The sequence below is a fragment of the Larimichthys crocea genome, chromosome XXI (genome assembly GCF_000972845.2).
Source record: "Larimichthys crocea isolate SSNF chromosome XXI, L_crocea_2.0, whole genome shotgun sequence".
NCBI classification, from domain to species: Eukaryota; Metazoa; Chordata; class Actinopteri; family Sciaenidae; genus Larimichthys; species Larimichthys crocea.
The window spans coordinates 18,783,934-18,808,842 of NC_040031.1; the positions used below are offsets into that span (position 1 = coordinate 18,783,934).

The window sequence follows — 24,909 nt, forward strand, 5'->3', positions numbered from 1 at the left end:
TAAATCCGCGAAAGAGAGAGAGGAGAGAAAAAAAAAAGATGTGGAAAGTCACTGAAGCTCACATCGGGAACAACTAGAGCCCTGAGCTCGCTCATTTATAAAGCCTGATTGAGGGAGGAGGAAGAACAGGAGGAGGAGGAGGGGGGAGGAAGAAGGCTTATTGTCTGTCCTACTCAACAACCTTACCTCTAATAAACCTCACAACCTAATTAAACCTCATGAGATCCAGTCTTCTCACATAACCTTGGTTATAGAGGAAAAGTTCATTCTCCATATTTGTTGTTTTAGGTGTTTTGTCTTGTTTAAAAGTGAGGTCATGGTTAGATTTTATTATTGGATTTAGTTTCTTTTTTAGCTTGACCCACTTAGATCATCATCGCCATTAACACAGTGAGGTCATATTAAAGTCCATCTATTTATCAGTGTTTTATGTGTTGCAACATTACTGTATTTATATGTCATGTTTTGAAAGAAAATGTTCTATAACAGTATTTTTTGAATGATTATGAGGCACCTGTGTCATTTTTTCTTGTTTCTTCCAGCTTTACACTTTGTTAAACTGACTAAATAAGAAATAAGACTGGCTGAGTTACAAAAGGATAGATCCTGCAGAGGGTGCATGTTGGGTAAATACGGTTTAAAAAGTGATAAATGAACCAAAATCAAGAGTAGCAAACTGCTATTAAGCTATATAGCTTTAAATTGAAAGCCTGCAGGTGTTAAGTGAGTCCTTGAAGTGTGAATGTGATTGTGGACTGAATGGATTGTAAACTGACAAATACAATTATCCATCAATAATTAGCTCACATTGAAACTTTGCTGATAAGAGATGAAAGAATGGCCTTACAATACAATTCCTGGTTCTTTCCTATTACCCAACAGACGAATCACATGTTGTCTGACATCTGACCTGTCAGTCTAGATTCATGCCAACTTGCCCTTTTTAAAAGCTGCACCTCTAGTGCAGGGCGGGCTTGTGTGACATTTGTAAGTTTAACTGCAAAACCTGACATTTATCTCTTCAACCCATCACAAGATTCAATCTCAATAAAGACCAAAAATAAGGGATCACCCTTGGGGCTCATGTGGATCTGTCTTACAAAGATTGCTGCATTTTAGTGACTGTAGTGCAGCAGTATATGAATTAATGTGGGGGTCCAGCAGTGTGTATGAATCCCCCTCCTCAGAGCTGTTTTTTGGGGATGTCGCTGTACAAACTGCAACCCACTGAACCACAATAAAGTTACCCACAATAATGATTTTGTTTGACAACTTCAGGCATCTGATATTTTAATGAAATAGCCTCAGAAGAAGGTCAGAAGCCTTTCCTCAAAATGGTCACGACCCATAGAAATATGTATCTTATGACAACGGGCTGTCTTTGCTTGAGGGTCAAATGGCAAAAAGGTTGGGAATCATATGATTAAACGGATCCTGTTGCATGCCTTGTTGTATGTAAAAAAAGATCTCATATCAGACATTAAAGTGTGTGTGTGCAGAGAAATTAATAAAGTTGTGTCACCGGCTTAAGTCAGCCAGCCTGGCTACGATTGTCAGGGTGCCCCTTGATTTACAAACGTCTAAAGAAGGAAAGGAAAAGATACTGAGAGGTGGTCTGATTCTGCCTTAGTCGCAGTGATCCTGTTCTCCTCATTTTCCTGGTATAACAAAAACTATTCTCTTTTTGGGAAGGAGGACACAGATGAGAAGCTCAGAGTCTGAACCTGATTAAAAGAATGCTCTGTATGTGGAGGTGGCTTCAGGCCTTAATTAAAGAGCTGAGTGTGTGTGTCTGTGACTCAGCGGTTTGCAGTATTACCTTCTAAGCTCAGTTTCCAACACCGTGAGCCTCAACTGAGTCCAACATGTGCATTAACACATCTCCTATCTGTCCTCAGAACAAACCTGTCTGTGTGTGTGTGTTTGTGTGTGTGTGTATGTGTGTGTGTGTGCATGATTGTCCACACAGACTCATACCCTCTCCCTCTTAGCAGGCAAAGGCGCTTTGGCTCTCAATGCAGGCTGAGTTTCAGACTTAGTCTTAACTTTGACGAGCCTGCCGGACACCTTGGGTTGAAATCAGAGAGGAAATCAGATGTCTGGCTACATTCACAATCTGTAAGTATCATCAAAGTAATTTTCAGCTTTACTCGTCAGTGGCAAGTCTAGGAATAAAAAGCTTGTGAAGATCAAATTCTGATGTCAAATCTGAAGAGACCAGTTTTTGGATGTGGATTTGATATTGCACAATTCAAATGAGCTGTGTTTAAAGGAGGAGATTTGTTCGCTGACAGGTTCAGTGAGTGCAGCACACAGGTAGAGAAAGGTGGCAGTGAAGTGCAGACGAAAGAGATATGCTTTCATTGGAGCATACTTTGCAGGGCATTTGCAATTATACTGAAGAAATATTTTTTCCAGAAACCTTTCAGTGGATAAGTCACTTCAGCACTAAATCCCACCTAATTCTACAGCTATGGGCAGTTTATTCCTATTAAAATATTGCAATTTTAATGGAATTATATTTTATCTCTTTAAGGAAAGGAAATACTGTTCTTTAAATTCTAATAATACGATACCGCTTAATTAAAAAAAAATGTTTATATACAAGTATTTTTTAAAAATGTTTCCATTATAACATGGTGCCTCTGTGTGGTGAAATATGGGACTACAGGCTCAGAATTGCAAAAAACTCAACACACATTTACTGATATCAATAATTCTTTGATCACATCTTCCCAGTTTATCCCATTCAGGGTAAGTGGGTGACATAATATCTGAACAAAAACATTTCTCAAGATATGATTCGCCTTTGTTGTTGCAGCGTTCTGCAAAGGTCTGATTAGAACAGATGCACTCCCAGAGAGAGGAGAACAACTATCTGTGCATCTACTGCATTGCCAGTAATGTATGTAGCACAGTATCCTGCTCTATGACTGTGAAACTGAGGGACGTCATGGTCTCAGTATCAGTTTGCCTTCGGCCCTGGATATTCTTTTTGTTTTTGTGACTGACAGCAAAAGGCAGACAAAGACAGCTTATCTCACAGTGCTGTCAGTGCACACAGACGTGCTCTCTGGTAGCACTGCAGCTCCAGGATTTGTCTCTTGATGTCATCTGTAAAAGCTCTCAGATTTCTCCCCTCTGGAAACACACAGTATATTGACAAAGACCAGGGTGTCTGGGATATGTTATTACCAAAATTGTACAGATTCTATGTTATTTTGTGTTGGATAGCCTACTTTTGGGATTAGATTACTTCTCATGCTAAACGTTTCTGAACTGCAGTACATAAGCTGAGGGCTTTGGGGGGATGTAAACAGAAAGTATATTGTTGCCATGGAGTTTGTCTGGCATTTACATCTGCACAAATTAACAGCATTAAAAGTAAGCTGAATTAGTTATTAGCAGTTAATCTAAGCAATCCTGCTTTGGAGACACAGACAACTATCACAGGATTATTTTGGTAATAAAGAAAACCTAAAAATGTGATGATTTTCAGGCAGGATAATGCATGTAATGCATGTGTGAGTCATAAACTGTGAGTATTATATGTCTGTGTTTAGATTTGACTCCAAAAATTAGAAGTATCATTGGTGGAAATAGTCATCTAAAACTCCCTGAGCTGCTGCTGACCTTGTAGATAAATGGGCCAGAACTTTAACTCTGTGGAGATGTACAGTGCAGTCCATAAGTATTGTTAACAGCGGTACATTTTCTATTTTCTTGGCTCCAAGACACTGAGGAAATAAAACAATGAGCTTACAGTAAAGTGCCGACTCGCCAGTTTTAATGTGTCCTAGAAGGTGTTCACAACTGAAATAGATGAACACATTAAAGCTGAAACTCAGCATTTTACCCTCATTGCCATTGTTTTATTTCAAATCCAATATCCTGCAGTCAACTAAAAGAAACATGTACAGACTGCAGTGTACTGTAAGCTGACAGTGAAGGTTGAAATGCGATACATGCTGGGTTCCTGTACTGGCAGCAGGTGGTGCTGCTCACAAACCAAACACCTGGAGACATGTTGACAGCACCAGCAGTTAGTGATCGAGACAAAAACACAAGACACAGTTGCAGTAACAGAGTGCCAAAATATAGCCAAGTGAGACTGATAAATGTTCTTATTGGATCATTTTTAGACAGATAAGACACTTTTTTTGATTTTAAGTTACAGAAAATCTGTCATAAATGTTTATTATAGAGTACAGAGTCATACATATAGATGCAAACATAAGCTGTGCCATTCCATGCAGATGCATTCATAACTGTAATCACATTTGCATCGACACACCACCCTTGATGGTACTTTTTTTATTATTAGCTGTGAATTGTCTGGGTCGTTTGAGAAGAAGAGAGATAATGTTTTTGTTATAACTATGTTATAATAAGTGAGGAAGACAGAATTGACCTTGAAGATCTTGACCTTATCAAAATATAATAATGTGCTGTTAAATCTGTTAACATACACTAATATGCAATATTACAGTTTCACGCAGTATCTTAATAACTATGTACAAAAGTCGGAGTCAGATACTCCAGATCTGGTCTGATTTACTGCTTTTTAAAGCGCAGACTCAGTGATCTCACACATGTTTTTCATAAAAGTATTTTCTTTCCTATTTTACAACTTCCAGACCTTTAAAAAAATCCATACTGTGAAGTAAGTTTGGCCCAGAGTGGTGTGTGGCACTATATATTTTTTATATACCAGTTATAACAAGTAAAAAGAGCGTGATGAAAATGTGAGTGTACAATGTGTGTGTTTGCTCTTTAGGTTCAGACTTGCTGTCCCAGAGCTGTGATGAGATCCTGCAGTGGCTCAATGTCCTCCGGCTCCAACAGGGCATGCTGCTGGCAGAAGAGTGTGAGGTGTGTGAAGAGTGTGTTGAGGTGTGGGTGCAGGCCCAGCGCGAGCGTCTCTCTGTAGTGAGACCAATAAATGTGAGCCAGAGTCCTGAAAAACAGCAAAAACACCTTCTGGACGAGAAAAACGAAGCCTGTTGGAAACACTGAGCCTGGAAAAGAATGATGAGATAATGATTTAACACTGAAAACAGAATGCGATGCAGAATAATAAAACATATTTAGAACGGCTTTTACCTGCTTTCGTGGGGAACACATCTTCATCAGTCAGTAGCTCCTGAATGTATGACATGGCATAGTCAAAGTAAAGTGGGGCAGAACACTTCAGCTTCCTGCCGTGGTCATCGGTCCAAACATAGACCCTGAAAAAAACAACGCACATTAACATTAACACACAGGATGTGTGAATAAACTTTAACTGTCAAGACTAGTGATTAGTTTAGCTCTTATATAACATTGCAGGAGTAATACTACAAACTGTGCCAGATGGTGAAGCTGGTGGAAAAAAAGTATCTTAAATGTTCTGCTTAACCAAGTTTATCATTGCACTCCTACATGATGGATAGTAAAAAAAAAAAGAAAAGTATAAAAATAGGTGCAGCACAACTGGAGACATCAGCTTTTTTTTATTCCACACATTCTCTGCAACTCAATGCCAACAGTTCAGTTAGAGGTATCTGCAGTAGCCTTGACCCGTGAGCAGCAGGTTACTAAAGGTCACTTCTTTCTAAAGCTCCACCTCACCTCTAGATTCATTTTCAAACTTGTAGTCTTCAACCGCAACATACACTGATTCAAGTGACCTGATTTTAGGACATTTATCGCGTCTCTCTGGAGTCACAACAACTTTTTTCCACATATACAGCACAAGATGCTTCCCAAGACCTAACAGACTTTGATATGTAAAATCAGGTTACCCCTTTCAATAATGTGTGAATACTGGAGAATTTCTTTTGTGCACAGTTATCTAACTAACATTAGAAAAATATAACAGTAATTTGTCTTTCCAGATAAAGACAAACTGCTCTGTCAACAGATTACTTGTGTTTTGGGACAATTTCTTTAGTAGGAAGTGGTTTATATAAAACAAATTCACCTGTGGATAAAACTTAAGGTATCTGCATGACAACATGCCACTAGGATAAAGTATTTTGGGTGAACTGACCCTTGTCAAATATGTGCAGTGTAGGGGTCAGTATCTTACGTGTTGTCCGGTCCACAGGCGGTTGGGCAGGTGCTGGGCGTGCAGAACTCAGACAGCGCACTAGAGAACAGGTTTATATGCTTGAAAAATGCCACTGCTGAAAGAAATCAATGAGAAGAAAATTACATCTTGTACATCGTCCTATAGTCTGTCCAGTTTGCTTCTTTTGCAGTGTGTGGGGAGGTTTGCTGTGTTTAATCAGGTCTACTCACTGTTGCTGGCGAGCCACTCTGCCTTGTCGACGCCAGGCGGCAGCGCTGTGAGGGCAAACATGTCTGTGTGTGTGATGCGCTGGCACAAATATTGCTGCTGCAGATATGGACGCGCCTCCAGGTTATTGTTATTAATTCCCCTTGGGAAGACAGTACAGAGTTAATGAAGCAGAGGCAGAAAGAGAAAAGACAGAGAGACAGAAAATATGGCTGTGTAAAACAATCAATAGGTCAGTGGATTAATTACTCCTGCTGCAGCCAGTGGATAACACGCTCTCTGATGCTCTCTCATCTATTTTGCCCTCTGTGGCTGGCACACACACACGCACAAACAGTGCTGTAACTGCAGACCTGAACATCCAATAAACCAGTTAATGTAATGAAGGAAGTCAATCCAGAGCCAGGGTAATTACTGTTAATAAAGCTCACTGCTGCAGTGGTCAGCGCGACAAAGCAAATTACCGAAAGAACTAACGCTGTGTGAGATAATGTACAGAGGTGAGTGCTGAGGCCTGCACCTCTCATATACCTACTGATAAGCTACAGGCAGTGCTTTATAATCAGGAACAGGGGACAGGCAGCTTGGGGAACTTGTGATAATTACAGAGTGCCAGCGTAGGAAAATAAATGATGTTTGCGAATGCCAGCGTGTACTGGAAAGTCAAACTTGGCATCATGATTTGACTTCATGCAAATAGGTAGACAAAGGGTGCTGCTACGATGGTGACGAGGGTGCTCTACTCTTGTCTCTTTGATAGATTTAAGACGGCGCTTTAGACTGAACATTTCAAAGTGTGGTGGAGTCATGCAGCTGCTACATTTTTAGATGTCTGCACACACAGCAGCTGAGAGTTTACTCAGTGTGACCTTGCCCACTGTGATAAGGGAAACACTGTGCTCTCTATGGGGTTTCACTCCCCCTGGTGTAAAGTGTGTGTGTGTGTGTGTGTGTGTGTGTGTGAGAGAGAGAGAGGGATGGGCAGGCAGAATTCGTTTAATGGTCTGAACAGCAGGTCTTTGTCCAAAGTAAAGGTCACAAGAGGTAGAGAGGAAGGACTAGCGACAGAGAAGAATGTAAACATTTGCTGTGCAAAAAAAAAAAAATACGGTACAGTAATGCAAATCTGACCTAAGACAAACTTCTCTAATGTCCACAGGAACTTCTTTTGTTAACATCCTGTTCTGTTCCAGCTCCATGGCACTAACTCAATTACCGCCTCTTGGCTACCAGTTGTCAGCACACACACACACACACACACACACACACATAAATAAACCCGGAGCTACTTGTGATGTTGTGTTTGTGTGTAAACACACTCCTCTGTGACCCTGTTCTTCTGCTTTCTGCCATCTGTTTACCTTTACCTCTCTGCCGTGTGGGCGAAATAAACAATCCTGTTCAGCGCAGCCAGCTGGCTGGAAGAAGATTCCTTCCTAGAGCAAATATTTGAACAGAAACATGTACGCATATAGTCTTTCTTCGTCTTGGTTCAAACTACTTCTCGACATGTGTTCCTGCTGTTAGAGGAATCCATTTTCACTGATGCCATCAGGCAAATATGTAACACACATGCACATGCAGACACACTCTTATCTAGGGAACATTCCTCAGTAAACCATAATGCAGCCAGATCTCTAGTCATGTTTCATCTCTTGCTTTAATTACATGTTAATTACATGTTCCCTTTCTGTACAGAAGGCAAGAGTTTAGAAAAGATGGAGGAGCAAATGAAAAACCTATTTCCAGGTAGGAAAGTCTAAGTTTAAGGCTGATTGAAGAGAATACTTACAGTTTTTCATTGCTGATATCAGAAGGTTGAAGACTCTTGCTGTCTGCTTTCGTAGCTGAGGGGTAACTATGGCAACCCCCCATGGCGGAGAGCTAAGAAAGCTGTCGGTCGTCCCAGCCCCCCTTTTCCATCCCAAACATACTAACCCACACACTTCCACACAGCATATGGTAACCGCTGCTCCGAAGCAAACAACCCTCAGCTCACAGATGAGTCCATACAGCTGACAAACACACGAGTTCCCTTTCTAACAAAGTTTTTTCAAAGGACAAAAGACAGAAAAAAAGAAAGAAAAAAGTAGTCCAGGAGTTGAGGATCGTCTCCTGCGTGGAAAAGTGAAGCTCTTCAGCTGTCTTGCTCTCCTTTCGCTCCAGAGATCCAGTGTCAGTGTGTATATGTCTCCTTTGTCTGGAGTCCCACACCCTGCAGGCTCCTCCTCTCTCAGCTCCAAGCGGACAGGCAGGTTTCTCCACAACACATTAAAAGTACAAAACACAACTCCGCCTTCTTCCCTTTTCCACCCACTGCATACACACACACACACACACACACACACACTCCTCTCCACATGGAAACCCTGTCTACGGAGAGTGAGGGAGAGAGAGAGAAAGAGAGAGAGAAAGAGTAGCCAGGTGCAGGTGACAAAGTAAAGGTGTTTTTTTTTCCTCTGTGGAAGTGGAAAGAGAGAAAGAAAAAGGGAGGAAGAAGGCAAAGCGGAGAGTGGAAGGAGAGGCTGGAGAGCAGGAGCAGAGAGTGTTGAGTATCCGTGCTCCATTCTTAAACTATAGAGGAATGTGATGACATACATGGTGTATCTGAGCCAAGGAATGAAAACGAACACCCACAGAGAAAGTGTAACGACATATAGACACCAAAAGGGTCTCCTCCGCCCCCCCCACTGTTAAATACACTTCACCTTTCACTTCTGCCTGCAGTGCAGTAAGATCCGTGTGACAGGCAGGTTTATATTTACACTTCGGTTAGATGGTGAGAGGGTGTAGCATTAATGTGTAGGAGAGACAAGCAGTCAGTACCGGGAAGCAACATAATCCACTAGCTCACCTGCCCCTAAGGTAAACATGTTTCCAAAGACCGAGTGCTGCTCTCTCTTTCTGTTTGTGCTGTGTGATATATTGGATGTGGATCGAGTGGTAAATGTGAGATAAAACAGGCTCATGCTTCTTCTTGGTCTGACATATTTATTAGGTTCATATCTGAATGTACAAGCTAAATTGACAACAGGTAACAGACACATTACTCTCTAAATGAAAAAAACAAAACGAAACACCAGCATCAGTCCACTTTACAAAAAAGGCGTTTTACAACATAGCTGTCTTTCACACCACTTCCTCAACACACACGCACATACAAATGTAATGAGCTCTATTGAGAGAAAGATTTAAACTTTGAAATGGCCTCAGTGTCAGTAACACCCAATGGGATGAAATAACAATTTTACACCCATTGTCTCTCAATTAAAAGGTTTTGGGCATACACTGTTCAATACAGCACATGACCCAATGAGGTGAATGAGGCTAATGTGCAAACTTAATGGCACTTAAAGATGACTGTTTTGTACCTCATGCCATTATGCATAACATCACACCGTACCCGTAGCTACACTGCACACGCACCGCATTCTCAAAGTGAAGGAGACACACACACGCACACACACGTACACACACACACACCAAAAAAAAAGAAAAAAAAAAAGGTAAGGGTCAGACGCAGTGCTTAGGTTTGGCGACAAACAGGATGACATATTCTGACCCTGTACACACCCTGACAAAAAAACAGCCCTGTTTTTCTCCTCTAACCCTGACTTAAACCAATGCTCGGTCTTCTGTGCAGTTCCATTTCAAAACAGCTCAAAGCGAATAAAAAGCAAAATGGCTGTGATCTAAGAAGAAGCTTCAAAGTCTTTCTTTGACATGTGGCGTCGTCCTCTCCTACCGCTGACAACGTCATCACATGACTCAAAGGAAAACACGAGGGATCAAACAAAGACTGCTTTAGATAACTTTAGATCTGTACGACCATTGCAAGAAAGGAGGCTACTTCACAGATATGAAACCCAGTTGTGCACTGGTGGGAAGACACACTTTGGCAGAAAGCATTGAAGAAAGAAAGTATTCTAAAGTATCTACATGATTCACTCATTCAGGTCAAACATTCCCACCTCTTCGAGTGGGGAATAATGTGGCGACACTTGGCACCACCAAATACAAACCAAAAGTGCTTCTTGAAAAAGTGTTTTTCAAAATAAATACAACAATCTATGTAAATCGTTCCATCGGCATATAAGCAATTAAAGTCAACTCCTGCCCTGAGAAAGAGAGAGACGAGGAGAAAGATAACGTAAAGAATGACTGTCTGGCACATGCCCCAACCTGAGAGATAATTCTGGTTTATTACAACTTGGGTCTCGTTTTTGTGGTTACCAAGTTAAACGCCCCTGACGCCAAGTCAAGAAAGGAGAGCAGCAATCAAATCAAGTCAAGTTTTAAACAAGCCAACCGCTTTATCAGATTACAGATTAAATATAATAAGAATATAGTGAAAAATGTTTTCCCTCCCTTGTTTGCTTGAAGTCCAAATTGATGCCATCGAATAGCTCGTTATGTCTGCACAGTCCAAAATCTAAATATATTCAGTTCCTTTAAAACATTGGCAACGAAAAGCTGCAAATCCTCAATAATGGGGGAGCTGAAATTACTAATGACTAACGACTGATTGATCATGACTGATATCGATTCCCAATAAAATGAATTAACTTGGTATTTTGTTTAAAACTGGCGAATCAAAGTAAGACCCAGGTTCTAATAAACCAGGATTGTCCTTTAGGTTAATAACACGGAGGACATACTACAGACTGACTCACGCTCACACACACGTGCACACTCCCAAACCTCCATGTAGGAAGCATGTAGCACAGGAACAGGAACTGATGCTGGGGTATTAACCGAAACACAGACATCATTATTGCCTCATTTCAACAGTACAACACACACATACAATACACACGCTGCAACCTGCAAAACAACCGCCTTTCCATACATTGGATTTATTCCAAAAATAGATATAATGTTTATATATATTGTTTACATTTATATTACGTTTACATGTTACCAAGAATAGCCACAACCTAATACAGGTTCAAATTTCACAATATTACATTTAAACAGCTCTGAGGGTGATATGAATTGTTATGTACACATCACTGTGTCTCGTGGGAGTGTTTTTTTGTTTTTTTTTGCACATGTGTATAGATTTGGTTGCGTGTACATGTGTGTGTGTGTGTGTGTGTGTGTGTTACACAGGTGTGCTTTCTTTGTATCTGCATACCGCTCCTTTGACCTGAGAATGCACTCTGTACCTCAGACAGAGCTCTCTCACACACTCACACATGTATCTATACACTCCTGCACACACACACACCTCTAAACTACACGAATCTGTCAAGAGGTTTGGGGAGGAAGTGACACACTATGCTCCAAATGAACAATTTATGTTCCACATGATCAAAGCAAAGGAATCTTAGTCGAAATGATTTAGATAGCGTGTATGAAAAAAAAAAAGCCAAATTATTATCACTCACACGTTTGCACTATTAAAACGTCTGCCTGGCATTGTACATTGAAATGCTCGAGAGAAAATGGCGGCTAGCTTTGCAAGCATCTTGGCTTTTGTAATCATGGCTGATTATTTGAATACAGTTTCTTTACTAAAGTGTAAACAGTCAAATGCTTTGATAGAAAAAATTCTCTGGGCTGTGATTTAATGCCCAGAGAGCAGACATGCTCAAACAATCTGAAAATTTGATGCTGAATTAAATAAAAGGTCAAATTTCAGACTTTTGCTTTTTTTTTTTCTTCTTCTTAGGATTAAAGTGCCACAGCTGGCACACGCAGTGTAACCTCTGTCGCTCCATGTTCAGTGGGAAAATCATATTTTGAAATAGTTCATACGTAACAATTTGGCTTTGCGCGTTCTGGCATGATGAAAATGTTCTTTAAAACACACTCCTCAATTATTATTATATCATGAAGGTGCAGTACCAACGTGTAGATTTGTGTTATCCAGCATACATACTGTTAAGGGCTGTTTGACCTCAACGTTAAATGAGGCTCTTCCATTCTTCTGATACAAAAAAAAGAAGGGTCGTTGGAGGGCTGTTAACAGGAAGCAAACGTTGCATGGCTGTGTGTTGAATGGACAGGTATGAAGCGTGTGTGCATGAGCCTGTGCTGCACCGTTAGGCCGGCCCATTGGCAGAGGGCTGCATCTCTCTGGAAGGTGAAAACAGACAGAAAGGGCAGTTCAGACGCATTTTTATCTGCCAATTATCTGAAATACTGAGCGCTCTGATACAACCTAAATACATGGAAGTGGTTTTTAACCTTAAGTACAGAAAAAATACGGTTTAAGAAATTGGTTCTAACTTGGCAACTTATTAATAGCTTTAATTGTAAGTCAGTAAAAACAGCTGATTCAGTATGGTGGCAGTAGCTTCAAGTGTGGGGATCTCATAAACTGGGAGCAGGGAAAAAAAATATTTGTGTGGCCAAATATCATGATTATAAATGTTAAAATTTGCTTTTGGGATTTGGTTGAACTGATCCTTCAGATTTGAAGATCTGGGATGTGATAAACATCACTTGAAGGAATGAAATAAGGCAATTGGTAATGCACAATTACAGTAGCTTTTAATTTTTACATACATTTTTCTAGTTCCTGGTTAAACTGAAATTGTTTTCACTGGTAGTTGTGTATATATAATTTTGCCGTGTGGATGTATTACAGGTCACACCTTTGTTTGACAGGTTAAAAACATCAGCTGTAAGAAAAGGTCTATAGGAGTCTCACTTTTGATTCATTGACCTTCTGTGTGGTGACGTTATGGACATTTTGGTTGCACTTGCACTCAAAATAAGTTCTTCTACATAATTAAGATTGAGGGCCTGTTTACAACCTGTACAAAGTACAGGTGAAATTAAACTCTTGTCACATTAAACAAGGCAAACCAAAACTATGACAATGAAACTCAGGAACATTTCTTTGAATGATATGCATTAGTTATTTTATGGTTGTCAAAGGTTCCAGTTGTGTTGGCACCAGGGCAACAGACTACATAATGATAGTTTCAGTTTATATTTAGGTGTGTCGGTATGATCTAACCGGCACACCAAATTGAAATGCTGCAATATTAATATTATAGCATTTGAAGCATCTGTTTGTTACTTTATTCAGCTGTAAACAAACACACAAATACACAAACACAACACTCACTCTGTGACCGCAGCTGACTGGGTAGCAGGACTGGCGGTAGTTGGACTAGAACCATCTCCAAGTTTCTTTCCTTTTTCACTTTCTTTCTCATTGCTTTTGCTTTTGTCTTTGATGGTGAGTCCCTCTACTGGCACCTTATCTGCTTCACTGTAAGAAACAAACAAATGTAGCTGTAACAAAGTAGATGGGTTATCACCTAAAGTCATATCGTAAAGAACAAACTGCAGATGCTAGTTTCTGCTATTAAATACATTTCACCAGTTATCTGCTCACGGCTGTCCACACTAGCCATTACCATGTACATCCACCCCTCTGTTACTGCCAGCGTATCGCCGGCTGTGACTGACCAGAATCAAAGTGAGTTGGGCACACGGTTGCTAAGGTTTGTGCTAAGGTAGTTACTCTCAAATTCCAAGTGGGATCTCTGTAATTGAAGCATGCTCATAAGTGCACTGTTTGTTAGTAACTTGCTAATGTGTTGATTTGTTAGAATGCTGGTAGCAATTTCTGTTCACAGCATGCTATCTGACATACTGTTAGTAGTGTGGGTGCTCTGAAAGAAAACAAATCACATCGACTTGAGTCAAAGAATTATCTTTTTCATGTAACCATACATTGCTCTCGTCTTTTGGTGTCATTGCAGCTAAGACAACAGACCACCGTTTGAATTCTAAGATGCTGAGTGGATTGAGTGGATTGGATTCATGCTGTGGGGTCGTCGCTGACATCAGTGTTGTCTGGGGAATGTTGAGAATATTGGATAAGCCTAGCATAGGGACAGTGGTCCTGCAGGTTCTCTACAAGTCTCCAGCTCTGGGTTAGTGTATTTCTATGATGAATTAGGCTCGTCCTGAATTATGGCACAAGGAATTGTTACATCGCAATCCTGTTAAATGCAACAAGCAAACAAATAACGTGTGACACATTGGTTCTTGGCCTTTTAAAATTCTTCATACAACTTCAGGGAAACATTCCACACTCCAGAGCAGAGGACCTCAAACTCAACATACCGTCTGACTGCTGGTCTGAATACTCTGGAGTCAAAGGGAGATGAGAAAGGAGGGAACAGACAGGAGGAGGGCAGTATCAGAAGAAAAAACAGAGACGGTGGAAGTAAAATTGTGCAGGAAAAAGTTTAGAGGGGAAAGAAGGGCTCTATTCAAAGTACGATTCGACAGTGGGGACACCACAACAGTAGATACAGAGCAATCGCACATCATTCAAGCATGAGCATGAGTACCTGCTGAAGACTGCCCTCTCATTTTTGGCGTCTACGGTGAGCCGAATGGTCTCCTTGCCAGCCCCCGTGGTGATGGTCTCTGTGGTGACTGTCTCACTGGTCACAGACTCTGTCTTGGCCTCTTCCTCATCACTGTCTGAGCTGCTGGAGGAAGAACTGTCTGACGCCACCAGTGGAGCTTTTCTCGCCACGCACACACTCCAAACACACGCTGCAGAGAGTGACGGAGATGAAATCATCTAATTTTAATAGCCTAATTTTTGGAATTTTTTGTTTGGTTTCAGCAGAGTTTGCCAACTAGAAGATCGCGGCTTCTTGTTAGAGTTTGGGTTATTTTGTGAAATAAAAGGCTGAAAGATAGATGCCAAGCTTGCTGACCAAGGCATATGGATTTAAATAAATATTGTATTGATTAACCTATACATTTTATATATATCCGTCAAATAGCCCCATTGCGGCAACTTACGGTTCTGGTTTGGTTTAGTACTGTCTGATCCACTGAGCTCCGAGTCCACAGGAGAGCTGCATCTGGGGCCTGTTTCAGAGCTGAGGACATAAGTCACAGATAAGAAAACCTGCAGTAATTTGTTTATTGTTTTTCACTGAGGATTTTTTGCACATGTGTTAATGCAGGGAGAAAGATACCACAGAGAAGGGAAAGAAACACGAGTCCAACAAAATCCTTTAATTGCATTCATAACTTATTTAACCTCGTGTGATATGATTTTCATTCCCATGCTTAACTATATTTGGCCTTTTCAGTTAAAAGTCTTTCATTGTAGCAAACCGTTATACTTCCAATACAGTATATTCTCATTTAATTATCTACAACTTCTTCATGTGTAGTTTTACAGTTACTGAGAGGGTAGTTATTATTGGTATAAATTATTATACAATAGTACAATACAATTATACAATTTTAAACTTACATTTAAGATACTTTAAGGCAATTAAAGAAGCTCCTGACATTTAGACCACATCAGACTCACCAACAGAAAGGCTGGAAGTCAGTGAACTTGGCCCATCCTTTCTCCTCTGCCTCTGAGGCAGCTGGTTGAGAGTCTGGAGTGTCCCAGGCTGAAAAGCCCACTCCTGCTGCAGGAGCCTTTGAGTTCACCTCCCCAAAGTCTGCTATCCAGCCAGTGCCTGAGTGTGAAAGGCACCATGCATATTTAACAAGAGATACTCACTCCAAACCTGCTTTGGTCTTAACATACAGGACACAAGGAAAAAAATCTGCATTACAATAAAGTATAATATTTCTCACTCTTTGTTGCCTCGGTCTGGCTCAGGCTTAAGAAAGGATCCAGGTCATCTTTAGTATCCTCTCCCTCAGAGTCTGAGTCTGCTGTTCTGTCGGAGACCTCAGTGCCAGAAGCTGCTGTCTTATCAGAAGCTTTATTAACTGTTTGGCTCTGGGTTGACCGTGACCCGCCAAACCTTGAATCAAACAAAACATTTTAGTGTGTCTGATTGATCAAAGGAAATTAATACACATACATTATGAAACTCCAAGAATACTGCTAAAACAAATAATTCCAAGCGTGTGTATTTACTGTGGTGTGTCTGACCTGTTGCGGGACTTGGCTTGTGTTGCAAAGTTAATCTCTTTCTCCTCCCAAATATCCTCTTCATCATCATCAAAGGGCTGAATCCTCTCCTTGGAACAGGCCTCAAACACAGCTGCATTAGCCTGCAAAAGACAGGTGAACAAATCATAATGTGTTGGTTTAATCAGTGTTATTCATACATGACATGACATTCATACGCAGACATTTGTAGCCCCAAAGCAAGACAGAAATACAGAATCACAGAACAAATGTGTAAATAAACTCACACTGTCCTGGCCTGCATCAATGTTGATATTGATTTCTGCAATCCGGTCAAACGTTGCCCTGCAATAACAGTAAAACTCACTCAATTGAGACACAATAACAATAGCTGTTATGTTACAGTCATAAAGAGAGCAGTGTTGATTTACCCGATACTGTCGTCATGATCAGTAAACTCCTCATCATTGAAGCCAAACTGGTCCACAAAGTTAGCCGTCATCTGTTGGATTTGGTAGTCTGAAAAGGCCTGAAACACATCGCAACTTGAATTAGATTACAATCTCTGTCAGCAGAAGCCTTCATTATTTTTTGTGTGCATGCTTATTGATGTGTACCTGCTGTAGTGTCAGTTCTTTAGGGAAGGGGCTCTCCATATCATCCTCTGAGGATGGGCGTGGGTTTCCAGTGCCAATCTGGACCGGGGAAAAAAGCATCACATTTGAAGTTTGAATGTGTGTGTAGTTAAAAACAGCTATTACATACTGTAGATGATCGTGTGTGTGTTTACCAGGTCTATGGTGTTCTTCCTATTGGTCTCTGACAGGGTCTGATCCACAAAGGTTTCCCAGCGCCCTCTGTAGTCCTCTGGCAGCGCTACATGCAAAAACACAACAACAACAACAGCATTAAGAAAACAATATTCAAGCAGAGCATTAGAATCACTTCTTTCACATTGGACTGTGACACACACCTGTGATGAGGCTACTAATCTGTGTGTGAACCGGGCCCTTCTCCAGATTGTGGACTACTGTGTTGGCAATCCTGGTCAGATGTCCCATGTACCCTCTTCTCATACCACCTTCTGACCTGAACACAAAAGTATCACAGTTAAGAGACCCCATATTGTGCTGCCTGTTACTGTAAAAACAATGTCATGTCATTATTTTAAAAGGTCCTTACTGTATTTTATCATTCTCTTCCCAGGCCTCTAGAATCCTCTGGACAAGGTGGCAGTGCTGAAACAACTTGTGAGGGACAAAGATAGTCTTTTGTAATCAATCAATTGTAATTCATTTTTTAAAAAGAGCTAATAGATCAAATGTTACATAAGCCTCTTGCTTCAAACGCAAGCAGAGACACCTACATGAGTCACCATTAAATTATGTGCAGAGTTTTCAGGGGTGACTGGAGGTTCTGAAGGGGTTTCAGTCAATGCTGGCTCTTGTAAAGCATCTTGATGTGGCTTGAATTTGTCCTGGGCTCCCAAGCCAGGATGAAGTCTCATTTCATGGGCACAGGGCCGGAGGATGGCAGCAACACAAAGCTCCACCTGGAGATGCAGGAAGTTGTTCCACGTATACTTGAAGAACAAATCCTGTAAAAAAAAGAAAGGCATACATTTCCCCAGTGGAACACTGAACATCTGTCACATTGTATTCATGCAGCATGTTTGCTCATCTCACCAGAAGCAGGTCCATTGTATTAAGCCGGCAGAGTTCCTGTGCTACGACCGCGTGGCTAGCAGAGCTTGTATACAACAGAGAGGCAACCAGTCTGGCTACATGCAGACGTGTGTTCCCTAGTGGTTCCTCCAGCACACCCAGAGTAGTCAGCATGGGATTTCGCTAAAAATACACAGAGAGAAAGGGCATAGAGGAAGATGTCAGGAGGTTTAGCAGAGTTTTGTTATACAGATTCAACCACTGCAGTTTGCCGCACATAAAAAATGAGAACATGCTTCATGTTCTTACTCTCTGCTTCATTCCTGGTATCTGTGACTAGCACAGAAATTATTATACTGCTGTGCAGGGGTTCTGCGTTTACTATTGATAACTCCTATTATATGTATTTATGATGTATAGCCTTTTATCTCACGCTACAAGAGCTAATATTAACTAACAGATGACTATATCCCTGTTTATGTACCTTGGGTGGCTCCAGAAGTAGCTGGTGGAAGTGTTTCAGATGTGGTTGGATGGCCAACAAAATGCTGCTGTTAACAGTGTAACTTCTCTCAAATCCCTGAGCATCCATTACTCCATCCACCCTGCCATTAACACAGACCAAACACATCTTATAAACAGGAAACGTTTAATAAATGGTCACACATGAGAAACATGACTAACTTCACCTAGAGGCAATTTTAAAAAATCCTTAGAGACCCATGTATAGTAGAACTGGATAATATTATGTATACACAGTTATAAATTGATTTAAAGCCTCACACTCACACAGGCCTCCGGATTTCCAGTAATGTGAGAAGAACTTGAATCCCGTTGACGATACAGCTCTCGGTAGTCTCTCCTGAGAACATATTCTGCAACAACTGCTCCACACACTCCTGCCTGTAAAAACACAATGTCATCACCTCTGCATCCTTTAAAGAGAGTGCAAACTGTGTGTGTGTGTGTGTGTGTGTGTGTGTGTGTGTGTGTGTCTGACTTACGATTCCAGCACAGTCAGCAAAGGGTCAGGCTGGGAAATCTCTTGAAGCTGATTGGCCTGGTCTCTGCTCAGACGAATGATGTCACATAAAGTCTGAGATGCATTCGACTGCCTCTGAAAGAGAAAACACACACATGAACATTCAGTCCTGTGGAATTGTCTATTCAAGAGTCTATGAGTGTTCACGAGAGTGTGTTTTATCACAAACATGAGTTACTTATTAATATAAAAATACTGCAATGCCCTTTTACCTCATCATCTCTCTCAGGGTGAATGAGCTCTATGAGTCTCTGTGCAAGCTTCTCTTCATTCAGCCACTGTTGAGAAAAATATCACATTAAAACTGCAAACAATATCAGTGTGTAATGTGTATAAGTATGAATGTGGGTCTCATACAGTAAGTGTATCAAGCCGAAGGGGGGGTGGCTCTACACAGCTGATAAGTCTTAGGAGCACATCCATCATGGCTGATGTATCGATATGCTTCAGGACCAAGGAAAGGAATCCCTCCTTCCGTCGCAGGAAACTAAGCACCTGAACAAAACCGAGGGCAGAGGAAGCAACATGACAAAAACTGAAAACTGGTGTCCACAGACTCAAATCAAGCTTTAAAAGCTCTCATCTGGATTTTTTATTGGATATAAAAAAGATTAGTGTGAGTACATTGGATATTGTTCCTGCAGCGCATATTAAAGCTAATGTTGCTTTATAATCCATTCACAACACAAGAGGTAGATATTTCAAAACCTATACACATGGAAGTACAACTGTGTCAGAACGACCTTTTAATTCTGCTTCAGTTTCTATGCTACTCCTTCCTCATTTAGCTTCAGGACTGAGCCTTTTAAACCTGCCACCAACATTAGTGTCAATCAGTTCAATTCCAGCAGGTGAATCAAGTGGCTGCCTCCAGTAAGATAGGTCTCTTCAGAGTTGCTTTGCTGAATGTCCCATAGGGCCAGTGGGCAATATTAACTCTAAAAAAGTGTATTAATCAGACCCAAGTGTGCACAGATAATCACAAACAACTCCTGTCCACATATAAGCATACATATATTTACACACAGACATACATATTATCGTGAGCTGTGGAAAATTCCAAACACGACAAGGTCATGGGGGTCACCAGAATCATTTCAAATCAGCTCCTCTTTCACTTAAATATCCATTACAAATGTCAGTTTTCAGTGCAGTTTCCAAGATGCATTGCTTGGACCATTAAGCTGGTTGGCAGATGGACAGGCCTTACTGACCTTAACATCTCAGGCTCTTGGTGTACTGCTTCATATGTTGGAACATTTGCTTATTGCCATTTCAACAGAAATAAAACTTAACATCCATCTTGGTTGAGAGTAACACCCAGTGCGAGCAATTTCTCTCATCTTGCTGTGAGCCCTCTTCAGACTTTGTGAATTTAATCACGACAACTCAAAATCATCTTCTCTGAGCATGCCCTTCAATTTAGCAGCATGTGTGTGTGTGCGTGTGTTACCTGCTCAGTCTTCCGTGTGATTAGGTTCCCAATTGTCTTGCTAAAGAAAGATGCCAGGAGGGGGTTAAGTGGGGATGGCTGCTCCAGGAAGGCATACAGATTTTCCAGCAGAGGCTCCTCATTACCCAGCTTATCATTGATCACTCCCACATCACATGTCAACAGTTCACATGCTATATTTGGATACCTGTGACAAAGAGAACACACCTGGCAGTTAAACAGAGTCAAAATCAATTATTTTATTTTTATCTAAGAGCATTTGCTGAAGTAACAACACACAAAAAAACTATATTTTCTGGAACAGGCTCTGCTAATTTCTGATTTTCACCAGCTGATCGCCCAACAAGCAAGGAAGTAGTACCATTTTTTTTTTTACAGCCCTGAGCCCAATCATCTTTACTACAAAATGGCAGGTAAGTGCAGCACCAGCACAACACATTTTTTTTTCCCGGATACAATATACTCCATCAGCACATTCAACACAACCACGTACTTGAAGCGCTTGATCTCCTCTACACCAGCAGGGGGCTCTGTAGTAATCATACGGACCAGCTCCAGCATACACTGGTCCTGGCACAAGAACAGGAGAAGTCTAAAAAATCCACAAGGATGAGAAAGGAAACACCAGTTAGCACCAGCAGGAATGTAAAACTGTAATGTAATAATACTAATATGTTGCTGATTATGCTATAACAAACCTCCTGTTCTGGGCCTTGCACTCCTGCAGCACATCCTCCTCATCCATGAGCTCGGTGAGAGTGACATCCTCTTTGTCCAGTAAAGCCTCCAGGTGAGAAGATGTGTGCAAGTCAAACTTCCAAAACATGGCTGACGTCACAGGCACATACACAGCTGTTGACCAAAAGAGGATGGAGCATGCATACATACACACACATTAATGACACTATTTGTTTTAATTATGAGCATTGATTTTGTGAAATAATATACTGTATGCTCTTACGTTTGGACAAGGACTAGTATCCTCAGTCAGATCTTGCTAAGAAGCCTTATTGACATTGCACGGCCTGGACATCAATCAGCATCAGCAAATTCAAACAATGAGGACACAAACACACTCACTTCACTCATACTAACATCACACACACACAAACCGAGGAGACGTTGGCTTCAACCTGGTAATGAGAAAATAAGAGAGGACAAATGTTAAAGAACCACTTCTTCCTTAGAGCAAGAAGAAGAGTTTAAGTCAGCATAAGTGCAGAGTCCGGACTTGCGCTCCTCTGTGGAAAGAGCAGGAAACAATGAATCTGTAATTGAGTTAGTGCTGCTCATCTGTGTATTGACGTTACCCAGCTTGCTTTGAGAATGGCCTCACACACACACAGTTACATCATCAAATAATGACCGGAGTACAAAACAAATCCCCCCTCCCTGTGCAGAAAGACACTTAGCTTCGCTTTAGCGTGAGGTATATTACTACTCGTGCCAGCCAGCTGAGCCGAGCTGGAGGAGGGCTACTGAGTCTTGCATTTGCTGACATCTGTGTTACTACAAAATGCAAACTTGAGACTAGGTGTGGTGAGGATGCGAGTTTGAACACTGCGTGAGGGAGTCAGGAGCTATCACTGGCCGATAGCTTTGAGGGAGGGATCTTCACCTTACATCACCCTGAAACCAGACCACAGAGACATAGTAAAGATGCATGCATCTTAATAACATCCGGCCTAATATTCAGTCCACTGTCATTCAGATTAAAGTTGATTCCCACGGTGATCCAAGCATGTGTTTATCTAAATTGTGGTTAAGGTCCCCCTCCCCTGCATGAAAATGAATCTGATCTCTCGGATACCGCAAAGTCAGCAGTCACACACTAAAACACGTGGATAATATAATACACATATAAATAAATAAATACATATATTAAAAAAACAGTGTAAAATGAGGCTTGGAGACAACAACTTGCTCATTTCAAAAAGCACCATAAAAATTGATTGCATAACATTAACGATCCCTTACCATTACCCTTGTGTAACGTAACCCACCCCTTTAATAAACACGTTTATAATAAACAAACAGGTGTTTAAAAAAAAATAAAAAATCATAGTTATAGATATTAAAATTTCACATTACAGCACAACCACACTCAGCTTTAAAGACAGGCCTTTGCTGGCACCCTAACATCAGCTGGTAACGGGGTTTCTATTAGCAACTAACGGTTACTGGTTCTAACAGGGTAACGGTCACATCGGCGCCAGTTACCGTTAATTAGCTCATCCCGGCCGTTACCGTAACTCCACGTCAAGTTAGCTTATTTAAGTTAACCTCTGTCGGTGCGTTTACGTTTTGTTTCAACGACTGACTTACCTTGCATGCACATCGTAAACCAGCCCGTTAGCAACGTCTCAATCATGTCGCTAATGTTAATAAAAATGTTTGTTTGTTTGTTTGATACGGTCCCGGTGGTGTCGAAACGACGTTTTTTTATATTAGCTACATCATAAAGCTACCGTTGGTCAGTTGTTTATAACGGCTGCGCGGCTCGGTGGGACGATGTCCTCCTCCTGACACAGACCCCCAGCGTCAACCGACCACTTGACAGCGAGGCAGCTGACACGGAGGAGGGGAGGGCGGTTACGTTAGGTTAGCGTTATCAACCGAAAAAAAAAATAAATAAATAAGCGGCTGTTACCTCTTGTCCATCATTTTATCAGTCGTCATCCCCCAAGCTTGAACAAAGCAACTCGGCGACTTTGGCTGTCAGGTCACCCAGAGGCCCATAGCTGGCTGTTCATGACTGCGTTGCTAGCATGAAGATGGTACCCTGTCCCCCCCTCCTCCGGCTGCAACGTCCTTTACACACGCCGCCGTTTAACACGGAGCCGCTTTTGTTGACACTGTCCAAATTATACTGGAGCAGGCAGGCGAGAGGGAATCTGTCAGATTTGGAAATCAAAATGGCGGATACCTAAAACGTAATCAAAAGTTCGGCTGTCCATCAACTGTGTAAACAACAAGACCAACTCAATGTTTACTGCCTGCTTCACTGCTGCTGCTGGGCTGATACAGAGTCAAGTGCTGCAGTCAAATGCAGATTTCAGATTCAATACATAAAAAATAAACTACCTTTAATTTCAGATTCTTGTAAAAAAAAAAGAAAGAAAGAAAGAAAACATGCAATAAAATACAAAATATAACCGAATTATTTTACTATTAGAAAAAAAATGCTTTGGTCTCTATCAGTGCGACAAGTGTTTAGGGACTGTCACTCTTTTACTTCAGCCATTTGCTGAAAAACCCAGGGACCATCTGAAAATTGCTGATAATGAATATTCATATGTTTATTTAGGACATGAACAAGAGCAGGCACATAAGACAGATTTCCTATTCAACCAAGTTTTAAATGAACCCCAATAAAGGATAACTCAAAAAATGTTTTAATCTGACATACACGGGAGCCCTTGTGCAGTGACTCTGGTCCCCGCTTTGCTACCTTGTTTACCCCCTGAACAAGACCAGACTACACCTTCATTATGTTACCTTATGTGCAGCCACACTGTGAAGCTGCACGAGCAACAGTTGTTGAAAAATACAGCATATATTAGCTGTACTGATAATAATCCCTGCCAGGCAAAAAACAAAGAGTTCAAATTTAGAATACAAACAAAATAACAGTATTGGCAACAAATACACTATACTATAATAATATAATTATAATCAATCCATCCATCCATTATCTATAGCTGCTTATAATCATCAGGGTCATGGTGGGACTGGAGCCTATCCCAGCTTAATATAAATATAAAATTCATTTTATTTTTGATGCATGTAAGCAGTATTTAGTACTGTTGTTTGAAGTGGACTGTGGGGTAGTTTAATAATACAAAATAATTTAGAAACTGATCATGTTTTGTATGTAAAATCTTAATCTGAAAAGGAAAGTATAAAAAATGGAAATAAAGTACAAGTACCTCAAAACTGTAGCTAGATAAGAACAGTCCTAGAGGAATGATACTTTCCACAACTGCTATAATATGTAAGATCTTATAACACTTGCATAAGATATGTAAGATATAAAATGTGTATTTCTTTATCCGTCCAATACCTGAACAGGAGACATTTGTTTGATGAATTTAAGTCTTTTAAACTACAAGTAATGACTCCTATTCGCATAAGGAGTTTAATGTAGTGATGTTTTTGTCAATGCTTAAAGCTGTGTTGGTTGGCTTCATGGTTGTAATGTACCTTATGTACAAGGTTTTATTACAAAATGTCCCAACACAGTTCTCTCTCTGGAGTGGCCTTTCAGTTTGACCTACCTCAGATAAATGCTGGTTCTTATGGAAACTCTTAAGATTTAGGGATACACTAAAAAAAAGTCAAATTCACTCATAGGGGACCTTTGAACTTCAGACAGTCCGAAGCTTCAAAAGGCCACCACCCCACATTAATCAACATACAAATGCAATTTCTTGTGTTCAAATGATATTTAAATAATTTAGTAGTTTGGTTGCATTCACAGGGAAACCTAAAAGTAAACTTATGGCCATTTCAACCTCATGTATTTTAAGTGTTAATAAGTGAAATCTGCCACACATGCACTTTAAACAATCAATGTATTCTCTGTACAGTCTCCCAAAG

The 24,909-nt window shown here is 40.8% G+C and overlaps 2 protein-coding genes across 7 annotated transcripts; both read right to left on the bottom strand.

Moving 5' to 3' along the window:
• Positions 1–4,155: 4,155 nt before the first annotated feature.
• LOC104918109 (MOB kinase activator 2) lies at positions 4,156–8,529 on the bottom strand. Of its 2 annotated transcripts, none has more exons than XM_019273793.2 (5): positions 8,073–8,529; positions 6,283–6,422; positions 6,071–6,164; positions 5,104–5,228; positions 4,156–5,018 (listed from the first exon to the last, which is right to left on the bottom strand). In XM_019273793.2, exons 1-5 carry the CDS (start codon positions 8,153–8,155, stop codon positions 4,780–4,782), a joined length of 681 nt encoding a protein of 226 aa, XP_019129338.1. In that variant the 5' UTR covers positions 8,156–8,529; the 3' UTR covers positions 4,156–4,779. The 2 variants fall into 2 exon arrangements, with proteins under 2 accessions (XP_019129338.1, XP_010728051.1); XM_010729749.3 differs by having other exon boundaries at positions 6,071–6,167; positions 8,073–8,519.
• Positions 8,530–9,257: 728 nt separating this feature from the next.
• ppp6r2b (protein phosphatase 6, regulatory subunit 2b) lies at positions 9,258–23,341 on the bottom strand. Of its 5 annotated transcripts, none has more exons than XM_019273716.2 (26): positions 22,961–23,341; positions 21,272–21,443; positions 21,009–21,162; positions 20,804–20,902; positions 20,311–20,497; positions 19,215–19,352; positions 19,070–19,135; positions 18,820–18,932; positions 18,605–18,718; positions 18,300–18,420; positions 17,837–17,998; positions 17,527–17,748; positions 17,334–17,398; positions 17,125–17,240; positions 16,942–17,027; positions 16,769–16,846; positions 16,583–16,680; positions 16,439–16,496; positions 16,173–16,294; positions 15,869–16,041; positions 15,591–15,747; positions 15,068–15,147; positions 14,602–14,812; positions 14,372–14,395; positions 13,362–13,508; positions 9,258–12,361 (listed from the first exon to the last, which is right to left on the bottom strand). In XM_019273716.2, exons 3-26 carry the CDS (start codon positions 21,134–21,136, stop codon positions 12,328–12,330), a joined length of 2,799 nt encoding a protein of 932 aa, XP_019129261.2. In that variant the 5' UTR covers positions 21,137–21,162; positions 21,272–21,443; positions 22,961–23,341; the 3' UTR covers positions 9,258–12,327. The 5 variants fall into 5 exon arrangements, with proteins under 5 accessions (XP_019129261.2, XP_019129251.2, XP_027128416.1 ...); XM_019273706.2 differs by having other exon boundaries at positions 17,518–17,748; XM_027272615.1 differs by lacking the exon at positions 22,961–23,341 and adding an exon at positions 22,779–22,929 and having other exon boundaries at positions 17,518–17,748.
• Positions 23,342–24,909: the final 1,568 nt, after the last annotated feature.